Source organism: Parasteatoda tepidariorum, chromosome 4, assembly GCF_982258835.1.
Source record: "Parasteatoda tepidariorum strain Cologne lab strain chromosome 4, Ptep-v5.0, whole genome shotgun sequence".
Taxonomy (NCBI): Eukaryota; Metazoa; Arthropoda; class Arachnida; order Araneae; family Theridiidae; genus Parasteatoda; species Parasteatoda tepidariorum.
In genome coordinates, this window is record NC_141758.1 from 31,545,384 (window position 1) to 31,561,529 (window position 16,146).

The 16,146-nt window shown below is 29.7% G+C and overlaps 1 protein-coding gene across 1 annotated transcript; it reads right to left on the bottom strand.

Moving 5' to 3' along the window:
• Positions 1 to 1,200: 1,200 nt before the first annotated feature.
• Positions 1,201 to 9,733, bottom strand: LOC107453314 (uncharacterized). The gene is made up of 5 exons (XM_016070092.4): positions 9,425 to 9,733; positions 9,243 to 9,318; positions 7,095 to 7,217; positions 6,357 to 6,569; positions 1,201 to 3,426 (listed from the first exon to the last, which is right to left on the bottom strand). The coding sequence occupies exons 1-5, from the start codon at positions 9,604 to 9,606 to the stop codon at positions 2,506 to 2,508; spliced, it is 1,515 nt and encodes a 504-aa protein (XP_015925578.3). The 5' UTR covers positions 9,607 to 9,733; the 3' UTR covers positions 1,201 to 2,505.
• Between the last annotated feature and the right edge of the window lie 6,413 nt (positions 9,734 to 16,146).

The window sequence follows — 16,146 nt, forward strand, 5'->3', positions numbered from 1 at the left end:
ATAAAAATTTTGAATGTTATTTGGGAATTATTATTTCTTAAATTGGGTTTTTTTCATCTAATATGTTAAATTGTTAAATCATGAAATTCTGACACAAATAAAACAACAAAAAATGATTATTGAAATAATTGGGGTTTATTTTTTGTTAAATTGAAGTTTTTGCTTTTAATAAATTGTAATATTCAATACAAATGGGTATTATGTTAAATCAAGATGCGACTGTTATATAATACCGGCCTGACTAGTTTATACACCAGCTTTAATTTTATTATAAAAAAAAAAAATTTTTATAACATTGAAACATTTATATTTGTCACTTATCTCTTTATGCATCCCAGTACAAAGATAGCTCTTCTATCGATATTATTTGTAAACCAAATTGTTATTATTTATCTGCAAGTTCTTAGTATATATTTAAAACAGATTCTTTAGTTACTCATTAAAAGGTTCAGTTTAAACCTGGTATTGTCATTAATATTACATGTGTGCACATATTATTTTATTATACTTATGATTTATGGAATATAAATAGATAACTATGCATTAAATAATTAGAACTGCTTAATTTAAAATTCTTTAGAGTGATTTGATTGTTATAAGAATAATTCGCTAAAAAATAAAACAAAAAATATTGTTATTGTATTTAATCTCATTAAATGTTAAGAAAAAAAATAATGCATAGTTATTCTTCTGAACTCTATCATATCATCCATATTTAACTGTTGTACAAATTATGAAAAACTGTTTCATAACTTGTACAACAGTTAACTTGTGGAACTGCTGTAACTCATTGATATATATATACTTTAAGTAATGTGTTTTACTATGCATATAACCAGATATCAAAAGTTGTTTTTCATTTGTTTCATAAGTTATAGTTATATTTCATAAGTTATAGATATAGACTATATATACTTAATTGTCTTCTGTTCCTTGTCTTTGTTTCCTGACAATAAAATAATAAAGTTGATATTTTACCTCAAAATAATAGTGTTGGTTTTATTGATATGGTATTTGAACCATAACAATACAAAATAACATAAATTAAATGCTTCAATAAATATATTTTGAACAAATTTTTTTTTCTTCGGAACTCCAAACGAGAGTCTGAACTCATCTCTTATGCATACAGTAACTTATTTCCTCAGAAAAGTGTGTGGGGGGTGTTAAATGTATATTTACTATTTCATGATACAAAAATATAGAAACTTCAATTTTTATTACTATATACAGTAAATAAAATATATCCTACAAAATCTACAGAAAAAATTAAACACAATATCAAAAGATTTATAATTTTCATAAAATATTCATCAGCTGCGCAATGAATAAAAATTCCAGTTGCTCTTGTTTTTATGGATACACTAACAATCTATAGATAGTAACAATCACTGCATGAATGCTATTATCATTTCATTTAGTTAGATTAGATAATTACAATTTACGAACCCTTTAAAGTAAAGATGTCAAAATATTGACTATAACACTTCAAACTTTTTAGGTAGACAAAAAAATAACTAGAATAGAACTATTTTAAATGATACACACTCTTAAGTTTGACAAATTCCTGAATAGAAAAATATTTTTCTTAAATTTTATGAGTGTATATATGACATTATATAATATATTTTTAATGTAACAGCTTATAGAGTAATCTTTGGTTTAACAAACTAATTTTAAAAGTTTTGTACCCATTGAAAAAGGGTAAATTTATCACATCCAAATTGGAAATAATTGACCTTTTCAACCATGTAGGTTCATATTGTTTAAATTTATATATATACATGTTTATATGTTTTATATACATGTTACATATGTTTTTTAGTGAAATGACAATAGAGTTGCCTTAACTGTTCATCAGTATTTAATATTATCCCCATTAATAAAATTTAAATATATAGTGTGTATAATATATGTACAATAATAATTATACAATATATATAGTATAATATATATAGCCACATTGTTTATAAATCAATTTGCTAATTAAATTTTTATGTAAATTGTGACCCATTTTAAGCAAAAAAGGACCTAGAAATTTGGAGTCCTGGGTTCAAAGGACTAATACTTTCCAGTCTGCTAGAATCGCAGTTACACTTATATAATTCAAGGCACAATAGCATAGTGACAAAATATAAATTTTGATACATGAATAGCAAGACATGACTCTCATTTTAAATAGAATTTTACATTCAGAACCAAAACAGGTTATTATTTTTCAAAACTTATTTAATATCTATTCAAAGAAAACATTTAGACTTACATCACAGTTAGATGAAAACATCACATAAATTTTTAAATCCCACTATTTACCATGAAAATAAAATAATTAAACATCTACTTTAACTTTCTTCTGCCCATAAGAAATTATTATTTTGCAATATTTCATGAGAGGAAAATTGCCTTTCACATAACATTAACAAAATAAAAAAGAGAACAAAATATCACTATTCATGAAATAAATGTTAATGTTATAATTAAAAATAAAGGCACAATCTTAAGCAATCAGTCTATTTCCATAGACTCCACATTATCTTGAACAATTTCTTGCGCATTAAAAGAGTCTGATATTTTATCTTTTTCAGGAGACAACAAATTAAAATTTTCTTCATTTACACCTGTAGAAGAAATTGTTGGTGTGCTTGCAAGATCCATTTCTGAATTTGTATCATCTACGGTTTTTTTATTGGTTAGATCAACCTCTTCACTCTCTAAATTAATCACGTGCAAGGGATTACTAACATTTACAGATGTTTCTGGATCCAAATTCACCACTGTCATTGACTCAGTGTTGTGACTTTCTAAATTTATGACTTCCGTTACCTTCTGAGCAGGATTACTAACATTGAGTGATGTTTCTGGATCCAAATTCACCACTATAATGGGCTCAGTGTTACTTTTACTTTCTAAATTTATAACTTCAATTTTTTTATTTGGAATAGAACTTTTTTCAACTTTGTCTTCCAAGTCAACAACTTCAGTGTAATTTTTATCAATTTCGTCACCATCACTTTCATCACTAAGAATGATAAATTTCTTTTTTACCTTACCTTGTTTATTCATTTTTGGGAAAGTATTAAGACTGTTATCCTCATTTCGAATCGCAGAAGGTTCATCATCATTTACCAAATCAACCAAGTCGTCCAACTCTAATTCCTCCGAGGAGTCATTTGAAGCTGAATGCAATTTATCAGACTTGGTGGATAAGAGTGACCTACTCTCAGTAAAAATATCATCAAACATGGAATTTGCTATTTTATCAGTTGAAGAACTATGAATAGCAGATGTTGATTCCACTGCAAACAAATCCTCGGTTTCATTGCGGGGAACTGTAGAAGATTGCATCGCTAAAAACTTTGCTTTACGTCGTTCAGTAGCTAGCATTTTATTATACTCCATTCTTTTTCTTTGTTCTTCAGTTAGAGTCTAAAATAAAAATAAAATAAACTATTTTACAGTAAAGGTATATATAAGTTTGTAAAATAGTATAACACATTTACAAATATTAGGGCTGCATTCGAAATAATCTTTTAAGATTGAGATATTACACAAATGTAACATAAAGTAAGTGGACAGTAAAAAATGTTTGTTATACTGTTAAAAACAGGGATGTGATTCTTCCGCTGATTTCCGCTTTTTTCAGATTTTTCCATATCTTCCGCTCTTTTTTCATAAATTTCCGCGCGGAAAAAATTTTTATGCAGTAAATGATATTCTGTTGAAAAATTTTTTCTTCCGCGGAGCGAAAGTATTGAAGCCCCCAATAAACCTTTCTTCGCATGTCAATCTGCTGGCTGGGGTAAAAGTGGTTGACCTTGGTAAAACAATGCCGTCTCCTACTCCATTACTCTCTTATCTTTTCAGGGATGAAAGACTTTTCAAAATTTCCGACCATGTTCCAAAAACTTTTGGGGAGTCGAACGAACGCGGATTTGCGACGAACTCCCCCCTGCAGTAGCCTCCTGAGAAAATGATCTTCAGAAGAAAATGGGTAGAATTTCGGTAGAATGGGTAGAAAAAGTCCTAAGCAGTTTCGTTTCGGACGCTGATATTTGATTTCTTTTGATTGGCAGATTTACAGAATTTTAAATATTAGGAACTGGGCCAGAATCTGCTAAAATTGCGATTCTTATTTAGACGATTTTTATGTAAATCATCGATTTTCGTATTTAACTGATTTAAAAGTTACTTGTTGAGATTCGTTTTTACACGATTTAAAAATCATTACTCGCAATTCCCATTCACGCAATTTAAAAATCAAATATCGCGATTTGTATTTAAGCGTTTTTAAAACCCAATATCGCAATTTGTATTTAAACGTTTTTAAAACCCAATATCGCGATTCATATTCCCGCTAGTTTAAAGTGCAATGTCGCGATTCGTATTCATATATATTTTTAAATTTCAATATTGAGATTCATTATCACGCGGTTGTAATATCAAACATCGATTTTCGTATTTATACGCGGTTTAAACATTACTCGTTGCGATAAGTATTCACGGACTCTAAAAATTATGCATCGTAATTCTTATTTACGCGATTTAAAAATTCAATACCGTGATTTGTATTTTCGTGCTTTTAAAATCCAATATCGTGATTCTTATTCACGTGATTTTAAAATTCAATATCGTGATTCTTATTCATGCTATTTTAAAATTGAACATCGCTATTCTTATTCACCCGATTTTGAAATCAGACATTGTGGTTCTTATTCACGCGATTTTAAAATCCAACATCGCGATTCTTATTCAAGCGATTTTAAAATCCAACATCGCGATTCTTATTCACCCTATTTTAAAATCGAACATCACGATTCTTATTCACTCACTCTTAAAATCCAACATCGCGATTCTTATTCACCCTATTTTAAAATCCAACATCACGATTCTTATTCACGCAATCTTAAAATCCAACATCGCGATTCTGAAATCCGATATCGCCTTATTCACTCGATTTTAAAATCCGGCATCGCGATTCTTTTTCACGCGATTTTAAAATCAAGCATCGCGATTCTTATTCACGCGATTTTGAAATCCAACATCGCGATTCTTAATCTAAGGCCTCTAAAAATTGTGTGAGAAATGAACTTTCTTGTCCTATCAACACTGATGATCAAAAGTCTGCAAAACGCAGTCTACTGATCAGTCATGTTATTAAAAGACCATCGAAAAAATAAAGAACTGGATGAGAAAGTCCATAAAGGTCCTTTGACCATTAAAGAAATGTTTTTTAAAATGATGTGATACATAAAATCGTGCTTATGCATAATTACTCAAAGTTATCTAAATTATTTAAAAAAAATTATTTTAATCAAGATTTTATTTAAGAACATAATTACCATTTATTTATATTTATTTGAATAGATAATAATGTAATCATTATCAGATTGGCTATTGAATTCATATAATTTTTTCTTTTGCACATTTAATGCTACAGTTATAAACTTCCTCTTTTTTGTGTTTTTGTCAATCACATCCCTGTAAAAACTGTTTAAACCACAGGTTACCAACTTATACTTTTTAAAATCATTCGTTTTGGATGAAATTATTTACATTTGAAAATTTTGTGGCCAGAATTTTTTAATATGCAATAAAATATTTATAAAAATCTACATCTTATTTTAATTTGCAATTCAATACTTTTGTTTTGTACAACTTGATAAAAATCTGACAGTATTATTTAATGTTCCTTCAAACATAAAAGACTCCTATATAAAATTTTGATAAAGTTACCGCCCACCATTTGGCTGGTATTATTAATTGTGACTCCCTGCCTCATGTGAGTTCGAAACCCCTGGTTTAGACCATTAACTGTAACATTTCTACTTAATATATATTTTTTAAATTCTCAAGAACATAATAAGTAAAAAAATGAGGTTGTTTAAGAAACTTTTCAATTTTCCGACACAAAAAACTAGGAAAATTCTAAATTAAACCAGGGAAAAAATATAAATACATTAGTATACTGAAAAATTGCTTAGAGGAGATAGAGCTATAAAATCTTTATAGTGATTTCTTAACATTAATAAACTGAGCAATTCTGCTCTGTTATTACTTAAATTTGAAATATCTAAAACAGAAGGTGTGAAAATAGAGCAAGGAAATAACGCACTTTTTTCTTAGCACTACCGCAAGAAAATTTATTACATATTCTTATAGTAGTGTCGATAGATTCAAAATAAAAATACTATGAAGAGAGTGTTCGTGTTATGGTCATGGCTAACGTCTGAAATAAAAACAAAGCTGCAGAATTAAAATAACTGTTTGATGTGCCTTAAAATCAGCAGCTCTACAAAAGGATATTACAATTAAATTTCATTATTGATAAGGATGAAAAACTGAGACAGAAAACTCACAGAGCCAAAAGATCCTAGTCTATGTTCTGGTGCAGCTGCTTTTACTGGCAAGGGAGTTGAAGCAAGTTGAGCATCTGAACTGCCCTGAATTTCATTAATAAGTCTATCAAATGCATCTTGAGGTGGTACTTCAACTTCATTTTCTTCAGGTTCCTCATGAACAAAGTCGTCATTGAGTATAGGCATGTCGAATCTTATCTTCCTTAGGCATGTCTTAAAAGAAAACAATTAACATCTTTAATTAAAGCTTAAACAAATAATTCTAAGTTAAACAAAAAAAGTTTAACATTATTAGAATAAACTATGAAAAAAAAAATATCTGCTTCTAAATGAATAATACTATATTTCTAAACCTCTTTTTTTTTCTCTCTTAAACTTATCAACTAAATTTTGTCTAAAATCTACATTGAAAATTCTCTTAAGTATTTAGCTATTTTTCCAATTTAATAGTTATGTTTACATGTAATCAAGGTTACAGTTGTAATTAAAATTTTGAATGTTGTAACCCTGATTACAAGTACATAGTTGATTAATGTAATCAATTACATTTTTGCCCAACTCTTGTCTGTAATCAATTAAATTATAATAATTTGCTGTAATCAACGCCCAGCTGTTTCACGCTAAGAAGTTGCAAATGATGCATCACAATAACTAATATAATCAGAGTCAGTTGCTTTAACTACAAATGTTTAGTTTATAATAAAAAACAAAATTGAAGCAAAGGATAAAACTAAATACCTGAACCGGTCTTTTTTTCCCCAGTTTCTCGATTTGTCGAAGACAATCGTCAAACTTCATACTAGGATACAAACGGTGACACCAATGTTCCAAAGTGGATAGAAGTTTATTTAAATCTTCAACCTTAGAAAAAAAAATTTAGTTACAATAGTTAAATAATACACAATTATTTACATTTATGAAAAAAATAATACTAATTTAGATTCATGAAAAAATAATCAATTAATAAACTCTTGTTTTGGATTCATATATTTTAATATATTTAAAAAATGTTAAACAAAAGCCTCCAGTATTGATACTAGGTCAACTGAAAAAGTGTAATTTTTTACTAGTAAAATCTAGCTAAATTCAGGAGTAACTTTAAACTTTTTTTTTGTAACTTTAAAACAAATTTACTTGTTGTTTATTTAGAAAATGTTCTTAAATTATTTATATTGAAGCAAATTATGATATATATTCATTTTGATTTTTGTTAACTTATAATAAACAAATTGTAAAGAAAAATACAAAATAAAAAAATATTTGTAACATTTAGTGGGTTCCCAAAAAGGTAAGCCTCTGAGATCTTACGATAAATTAGCACTAAGTTTAAAACCAATTAACTTAATGTAAATTGTAACACGATACCTTAAAAATTTAAATAAATTATAGATATTAATAATTTGTGAGGCAATTTATATTATTGAAATATGAAACATTAAAATTAACTATGTAAATGATGTAAACAATAATGTGAATCAGGAATCATAATTATGAATCTAATTCCATAAAACTCTGTGTTAAGGACACGAATTCATTTTTAATGGATGTATAGACTTCATTTCAATAATTTTTGATATACAATTATATATTATCCATATACAACAATAGAAAGTCTAATATCCTGAACCGTTGGTTGGGACATCAACTAGTCCAGAAAATAGATTTCTCCTGATAATAGGTCTTTAATGTACACCAGAGGTCGCCAAAGTGGTCTATATAGACCCCCAGGGGTCTATTTAACATAAGCGGGGGTCGATCTGAGCCAGGGGGTCGATCCGAACCGGAAGGGTCGATTGGTCGAAGGATTATCAGTATTTTTCAGATATGTGACAATTAGAAATAATAGAAGACTTGGAAATATATACAGGTAATCTTCAAAAATTGAGCGACGATTTTAAACTGCGTTTTGTTGATTTGGAAAACATTTGACATCCCTGATTGGATTATTGTGCCATTTTCTGCTCAATTTGAAAATGTGAACATCAACCTGCAAGATGAGCTTGCTGAATTATTATGGGGATTTGAAGCAAAGACGCTTTTTAAAAATTTAACAATAAGCAAATTTTGGACAAATATAAATATAATGCAAAAATATGTAAGACTTTACGAAATAGCTCAGCCATTTATGATAGCATTTCCAAGTTCCTATATGGTTGAATCCGGTTTCAGTCACGTAAATTCAATCTTAACTAAGAACAGAAATAAATTAAATGTGGAGTTTCGAGGGGATTTAAGATTAAAATTGACCAATTTTAAAAACAATATAACGAACCTTGCAGAAAAAAAACACCAGGCACACCCATGTCATTGATTAAGAAGCAATAAATCCGTAGATACTTTACTTACTATTTCTACTTACTTATAATTACTTAATATTTCATAAATATTAAGGTATTTATATTTCAACATTAATATATTTTTCATAAAACTATTGTTACACTATGTACTATTACTTCAATAAATGTTCAAAATCATAAAATAAATGTATAAACACAGTATCTAATAGAGTTTTATTTTAATTAACAGAAAATTACTTTTATCGGGGTCGATGGAGATTTCGAAAAATTATGTAGGGGTCGATGATCAAAAAAGTTTGGCAACCTCTGATGTACACAAACATCAAAACATGTCTTATTTAATAAAATAACATCAATTTCGTGCAATGTTTTCTTATTGATTGAATGATCTTTAACAAACTAAAAATTGTTTAATATGATAAAATATATCTATATAATACACACAAAAAAATTAAGTAAGCAGAGGATAATTTGAACTTTTTAGGCAAAATATTTAACTCCAGTGATATTACTATAATTCTTAAAATGCAGCAGAGATGAAACAAATGTATAATAACAAAACATATCATTATCCTAAAAGGATTCTTACCTCGTGTCCTTTACCTTTAAACTTTACACCTTCAAAATGTTTCACGACAACTGGTATACCTCTTTCACCACAAAGCCTAAAAAATAAAGTCTACAATGAAAAAGTTCCAAATAGCTATCAGGAATCACCACATAAATGTTCATATAGAACAATCAGTTACAATAAGAAAAACTGAAAATTACCTATCTGCATTGAATTTCAATCTTGGGTTTTTAACTGCCCGTCTAGGAGCAGCAACTTTTTCAGCATTTTCTGTTGGTTTAGATTGATTAGTAACACCATTATTGTTATCCTCATTTTCTTCATTTCCATTTTCATACTCTTCAAACAGACCATCTAAATCATTTGCTTCATCATCCATCATTAAAATCAACAATATTTTTTAAATCCTATATATAGATATTATTTCCTAAATAGAAGTTGCAAATGTCTGGTTGCAAAACTGAAACCCCATATCATGGTTGCTTTTCCCGCTTTTTTTGTCCCACCGAGATATGTATGGAAAGTTTTTTGCGCTTTATCCCAACTTTCTTCTAAACATATATTGTAAGTGTTATTCCCGCTGCATTCTTTTGTGATTGGAAGAATCGAATACTCTAGCGCCATCTGAAAAATAAATCAATTCAATGATTTTTCAATCAATTCAATGTTAAAACGCACTATGAAGTCTGAAGGAATCAAAAAGCTATGTTCTTTTTTATTTACGGGATGCTTAGGAATTGTAAGGAAAAGCATATTTAACATTCCTATTCAAAAAAATTAACTTAACATCGAATAGTTTATTTAATAAATATATGCCCCGAAGTTAACTGATCTGTAAAACACGGTTCCCTGTAGATAACTGAAGCAGGGCCTGATTACCGAAAAGGCACAGGAAGCAAGTGCTTCCCCTTTTAAATTCTAGGGGGGCCCCCAAATGACTGAAATTAAGGGCCCAATTTCTTATTTTTTGTAGCCAAAAAAATATTAATAATAAAAGAAATAAGAAGAAAAAAAATGACTCCAACAAAAACTCTCGAAAAGAAAAAAAATGGGATGCTTAATAAATGGGATGCTTTGTGTTGTTTTGCCGCTAGTAAAAAAATTGGCATAAAAAAAGAGACTCATCTTGCAAAGAACCTTTCGTATAACAACAAGTAATTTTATAATTTAATTTAGTGAAATATTTTAAATTTTGTCAACATATGTGCTAGCTACTCCCTCATGTTTTTGTTACGATATATAGTTGGCTACTATACATGTTGGACCCTTCTTTACGTGCTTTATAAAGCACGTAAAGAAGGGTCCAACATGATTGCATAGGATCTCTGTATTCCTTTCTAAGGTTCTAATAGTTTTCACATGGTTCTTCCCTCTTTAAAATGTATTGTTTATGGGCGAAAAATATCAAAAGTTTCTTTTGCTCAAGTTAGGGGGGCCCCAAAATCCTATTATGCTTCCCCTATTTTCAGAGGTTAATCGGGCCCTGAACTGAAGTCAAGCATCACTGCAGCTATCAGTGAGCGGGGGGTGACAACTTTGATCAGCCTGCGAAGGGAACGAGGATATACGGTATCCGTCCTCTTTAAACTACTCTACCCTTAAAGTGCTCGATTTCGCGTGCAAGTCGTAGGAATTTATGAAAGCAGGGGAACCATCCTCTCTACTGAGAATCAAAAATGTGATGGCGTGTCTTCGAATTATCCTCAGGGATGTTTCGCAGATCATCAACAATAATCCATTACGCAGCTCTAGTGTGGCGTAAATAAATTACTGCTACTACTATTTTAATAAATATGTGCATAAAAAACATTAATTCATCAACATTGAGCAAATAATATTTAGTAATTAAAAATAGATGCTTATAAAAAGCTATGATTAAAATCATAATATGATTTTTAGCAAAAATAAAGCAAGTCGCATTTTAGAAACTCTCTGAGTAGTTATCGAAAATCCAATATAGATTGCAAAACAAATTAAATTATGCATTAGCAGGTTCCTCCAATGCATGATAATACAAGCCAGGTTAGCCTGGTTGGTAAGGCGCTGGGCGCATGTCCAAGAATTCGTGAGTTCGATCCCAGGCCGGCCATGGACTCCTCGTGTAGTAAATGGGGACTGGTTCACGATAAATCTGTCGAGTCGCAAAGTCCTCCATGTTCCCATAATAAATTAATACCTCTGGGCGTACTGATTCGGGAGTTTCCTTGTCTTCTGGATTGGTTCAAAATTACAAGGCTACCTAATTGAAAATTAATAGTCGTTAACCCGAAATTGGGTCGGCTGGTCCAACAACGGATATAAAATATAAAAATAAAATGCATGATAATACTGGTTCAACTTTTCAACGCTGGATATAAAAGGAAATTAAATGAATGATAATGAAGTATTTTAATAATGCTTTATTTGTGCTCAATGATCCGCTTGATACATGATCCATTTTGAAAACTTGACTCTCTAATTTAATAATTTTAACTAAATTTAAAATCAGAACTTAAATATTTGATTGAATTAGCGTAGCATCGTAAATTTACTTAACTGTAATTTTATTCACTAAAATGCTTACTTCATGGAGTCAATTTAAGATATGCTAATCAATATTATAACGCACGTGATTTTACGTCACGAAATTATACACACAAATAAAATATTTTTCCAGCATATTTTTTTTTCCGACCAAATATTGATTTGCTAGATCCACTAATGAAATATTAGAACCCTTTATTGTTTCTTTGCTATTATTATTATTATAATAATAATAGCAAAGAAACAAGAGGTAACAAGTAAGAGGAAAATCAAATTGAATAATTGTTATACAGTGTGTGCCAACAAAATAAAGTCACCTTGATTTTTTTTGCCCTAACTGGAAGATAAGAAAACCAATGAGAACCAAACATACCCAAGTAGCACCTAATATTAGACAGCATCAGAGGACAAGTAATAAAATAATCAATAAATCAGACATTATCTTGCACAACTTTTGGGATATTAAAAAAATACAAAAGGTCGTTGTTTTTTCTACATTATATGTCGTTAATATTTTTCTAGCAATCGAAAGAAAGGTTCGAAAAAAAGGCCGCGTTTAGATTACCACCGTGAACGAAGTCTTCTTACAATATTTAATATGAAATTCTTACAAGATTTTCTATATTGAGTATTCGAAATTTGAAATGCATGGACATTAAAAATATTATAGCTCCAAAACGGATTACAAATAGAACATCTATTTCAAAGGAGATTCTGATTTGATATTCTTGCTATCTACAGCTTTTTCTTTCAAAATATTAAAATCGTATTAATAATTTTAATCGTAGTAATCGTATAATAAAGGTCATAAAGGAGCAAAGTCACCTTCCTTCAGTATAAAATTAATGATTTTCCCCATTAAGGCAGTAAATACTTAATATAAATTTCGTACTATGATGCGTGATGCATTCAATATATCCTTTTTCTTATGGATGGCGTTTTTCTACACTAGGGTGCACTGTAAGCTTTTCACTGCCTATACATCTGGTTTACTGTCTCCGATATATTTTGAAACCATTTGGTTTATTTTGGTTTGGTTTGGAACATTGTGTTTTGAGACTCTCTGGAGTAGTATTTCTTGTATACTTGTTACCTGATTTATTAGTTGTGTTTAAAAAAAAGAATCGTTCTAAGAATCGTCATCTGAAGACCTGTCATTTGAAGACGTAGGAATAATAATTTGAAAAGCGAATGTTATAAAACACTTCTTACTTTGTCCAACCACCAATAGAACAATTTCGAAATTTAAACTTAAATGATAATTTGTAAAATGAACTTAATCTCGCTGATCGAACAATATGCTAACACTAGCGAATAATGGTGCACGACTTGCAACAAAAAGAAGAAGTGATAAACAAATAAAAAGAGGCCCAAATCGGGACTGCCAAGAAAGCGAGATTCTTTCTAAATCTACCAACCACGTCGCCTTTTTCACCAAAACTTCTGTAAATAACGAAAACAAATTTTCAATTCGAACTCATCAGAATTATTTAATATCATTAATATCTTATGATATACAGCAAATAAATTTAAACGCGTGGCGAGAATTCCATCTCGAACGGGCATCCCTTTAAAGTGTTAAGGACGCAAAATTAAATACTAAATCGTGTTTTTTATCTATAACAAATATTTATGGCATTTATCACTTACTCTTCTTCTTTTTTAATGGCAAGACAGCCGAGCTCGAGTCCTACCCTTCCCATGAAATTTTTTCCAGACCGCTCTTTTGTTGGTCATGGTCTTCCAATTTATTCCTTCTCAGGTTGGCAAAATCTCTTTCTACACAGTCAATCCGTTTGAGATTTTTCACTTCTACATTTAAATAAATAAACTGAATTACATTGAGTTTTATTTTCTTATAAATCTATCAAACTTTAAAGTAGTTATAGAAGCTATCAGATAGATTTCTAAAACTTTCCCGCAAGCGAACATTTGAACTGTTAAACAGTTATTATATTTTTGCTATGTTTTAAGCTATTAATATCATTTATTTTTTATTATTAAATTAAAATTTTTAACTGATTAATATTTTATAGCATCCAAATAGAGTCTCGGTGCTGCCATCTAGGGTGGCAAAAACTAGACGTCCAAATTAACATGGCCAACGGTATCTCACCCATTGTGGTGCTCCTGAAAGAGTGGACGCCACTTCTGGAGAACGCACTAGGTCTGCTCATCGGGAAGACTGATTGTGCAGCTCATAGAAAAAAATATTTTATAAAGAATAATATATGATTTTCGTTTAAATTTAATTTTTGAGTCACTATAATTCTGAAGACAAAAATTACCTTTAAAATTTAAATGCCCTTTTTCTGTATCATTAATTTTTTAATACAGAACGCTTTTCGTGAATATTTACTTAAGAGAAGAGAAGAGAAGTTTCTCCCATACCATGAGAGAAACTTTTCATTCCAAATTCTATTTTACCTTCATAACTAATTTAAAATTTAAAGTATAGAAAAAGTGAGTTTAGGCAAACCTAGAGTAAGCCAGGAAGTCTTAATTGCTGGAAAAAAAATATTAAAATGCAAATAAGTTCTAGGAAAACAACTTCCCAATTGTAGTTATTCTAAGTTATCTTTTCATATTTTATTTTCATTATGATAGCTTGGAAATTTGTGTTCAATATTTCTTCATGGCTTACTCTAAGTTTGTCTGAACTCACTTTTGCTAATATATATATTATTTATGGAGGTCAAAGATAATCGGCGATGAAAAGTTCCTCCCATGATATAGCGTCCTCTTAGGAAACAAATTTATAATATGGATTAAAATTATTATTAATGGGCATCTTTTCAATGTTTATGCGAGAATTTTAATAACTTTTGACTTGTAACCAGAGACAGAGGCTACAATTCGAAAGCACCAAATAATTAGTTCGACAAATTTGCAAAAAAAAAAACATAACATTACTTATATGTCTATTTGTGGTGATAAAAATCAGTACGTAGTGTGTAGCAGACTGCTTTAAAAAAATTGAATGAAACCTGTGAATCTAAATTTGCAATTACGAATATTGCTTTTTTAAGATTATGTACTCTCTGAATAAGAGACAACTTTATTTAAGGGACGAAGTGTCCGTTCCGAAGGATGTCCCTTGTTAGGAGCTATTACTATATAATCTTGTATTTACGCTTTTTCACGCAAAAAAAACCTTGTTACTTCGAAACTATTAGTTCCATCGACTTACTTTTGATTTTATTGAATTTATAGTTAAGAAATACAAAGGAAACAATTATCATTTGTCTAAATCAGAATTTTTTTTAATCAGTGAAGATTTTTTGAAATTTGTAATAGGTTTGTCTCCAACCAGTAATTCATTATTTATTTAATATGAAGGTTACTTTTATGAAATTATTTATATAAAATTGCAATGAAATTGAAATAGGAAGTTTTAAATATATATTTTTTCTCAATAACATTGAACAAATTGCTAAACGATATGCATTTACTAATTATTGCATCAGCATTTCTAATCGAAGTTTAAAATTCCAAAATAAATTAGCCAAATTCAGGAATAACAATTTTTTTTCTTTCTGATATACTTTCTCACAATTTATAACAGCTCTCTTTTAAAAAAAAAATTCTTTGGTTAATTTCGGGCACTTGGGTCTATTTCCCATTAGCCTCAGAAATGCCAGAACTGCTACTCTTTTATCGTTACCCAGTGAGCACCTATGGCCAAGCCATGGCGGTGGAGCAGCGTCGCCCACGTCACACAACCATAAACCAGTTTATAAGGCATTTCACGTTCACACAATCACACAGAAGAAAGGACATAGAACACAGAGAGAGAAAGAAACATCTATGCCCTGAGCGGGATTCGAACCCGCAACCTTCGGCTCCGCAATTTTGAACCGCTGATCTTGATCCAGATGGCAATTTCAGGCTCAAAAGTAGGCATAAGATTACAAAAATTGTACTTTTTGTACCTGAAACCTATATAACTCTTATATATAAACCTATATAACCTATATAACTCCTATCGACAAGATTTTTTGGTTTCATTCAATTTTGCGTACAAAAAATGAATACAATCTAATGTTTCGCTTGTCGAAGTAACAATCTCAGAAGCGTATAAGAACAAAACTGCACTTAATTGCATTAAAATTTACTAACTATTGAACTATTAGCCCTATACATTTTTTTGGTCTCATTCGATAAAGCGTTATAAAGAGCATGTTAAATAACATCACGCTTATCTAGATCAATATTTCAGGCTTAAAAATAGATACAATAAAGGAAATCGTGATTTTTTACAGTTCAGTCTCTCATAACTAGTTCCTTCGACTTGATTTTAAAGTCGCTCGATTCAGCACAAAAATATACATAGAAAACAATGCCTCTCTTGTCTACGTAAGTAAAGTTTCTGCTTTCTCCTTTTTCAAACCAATCTCCC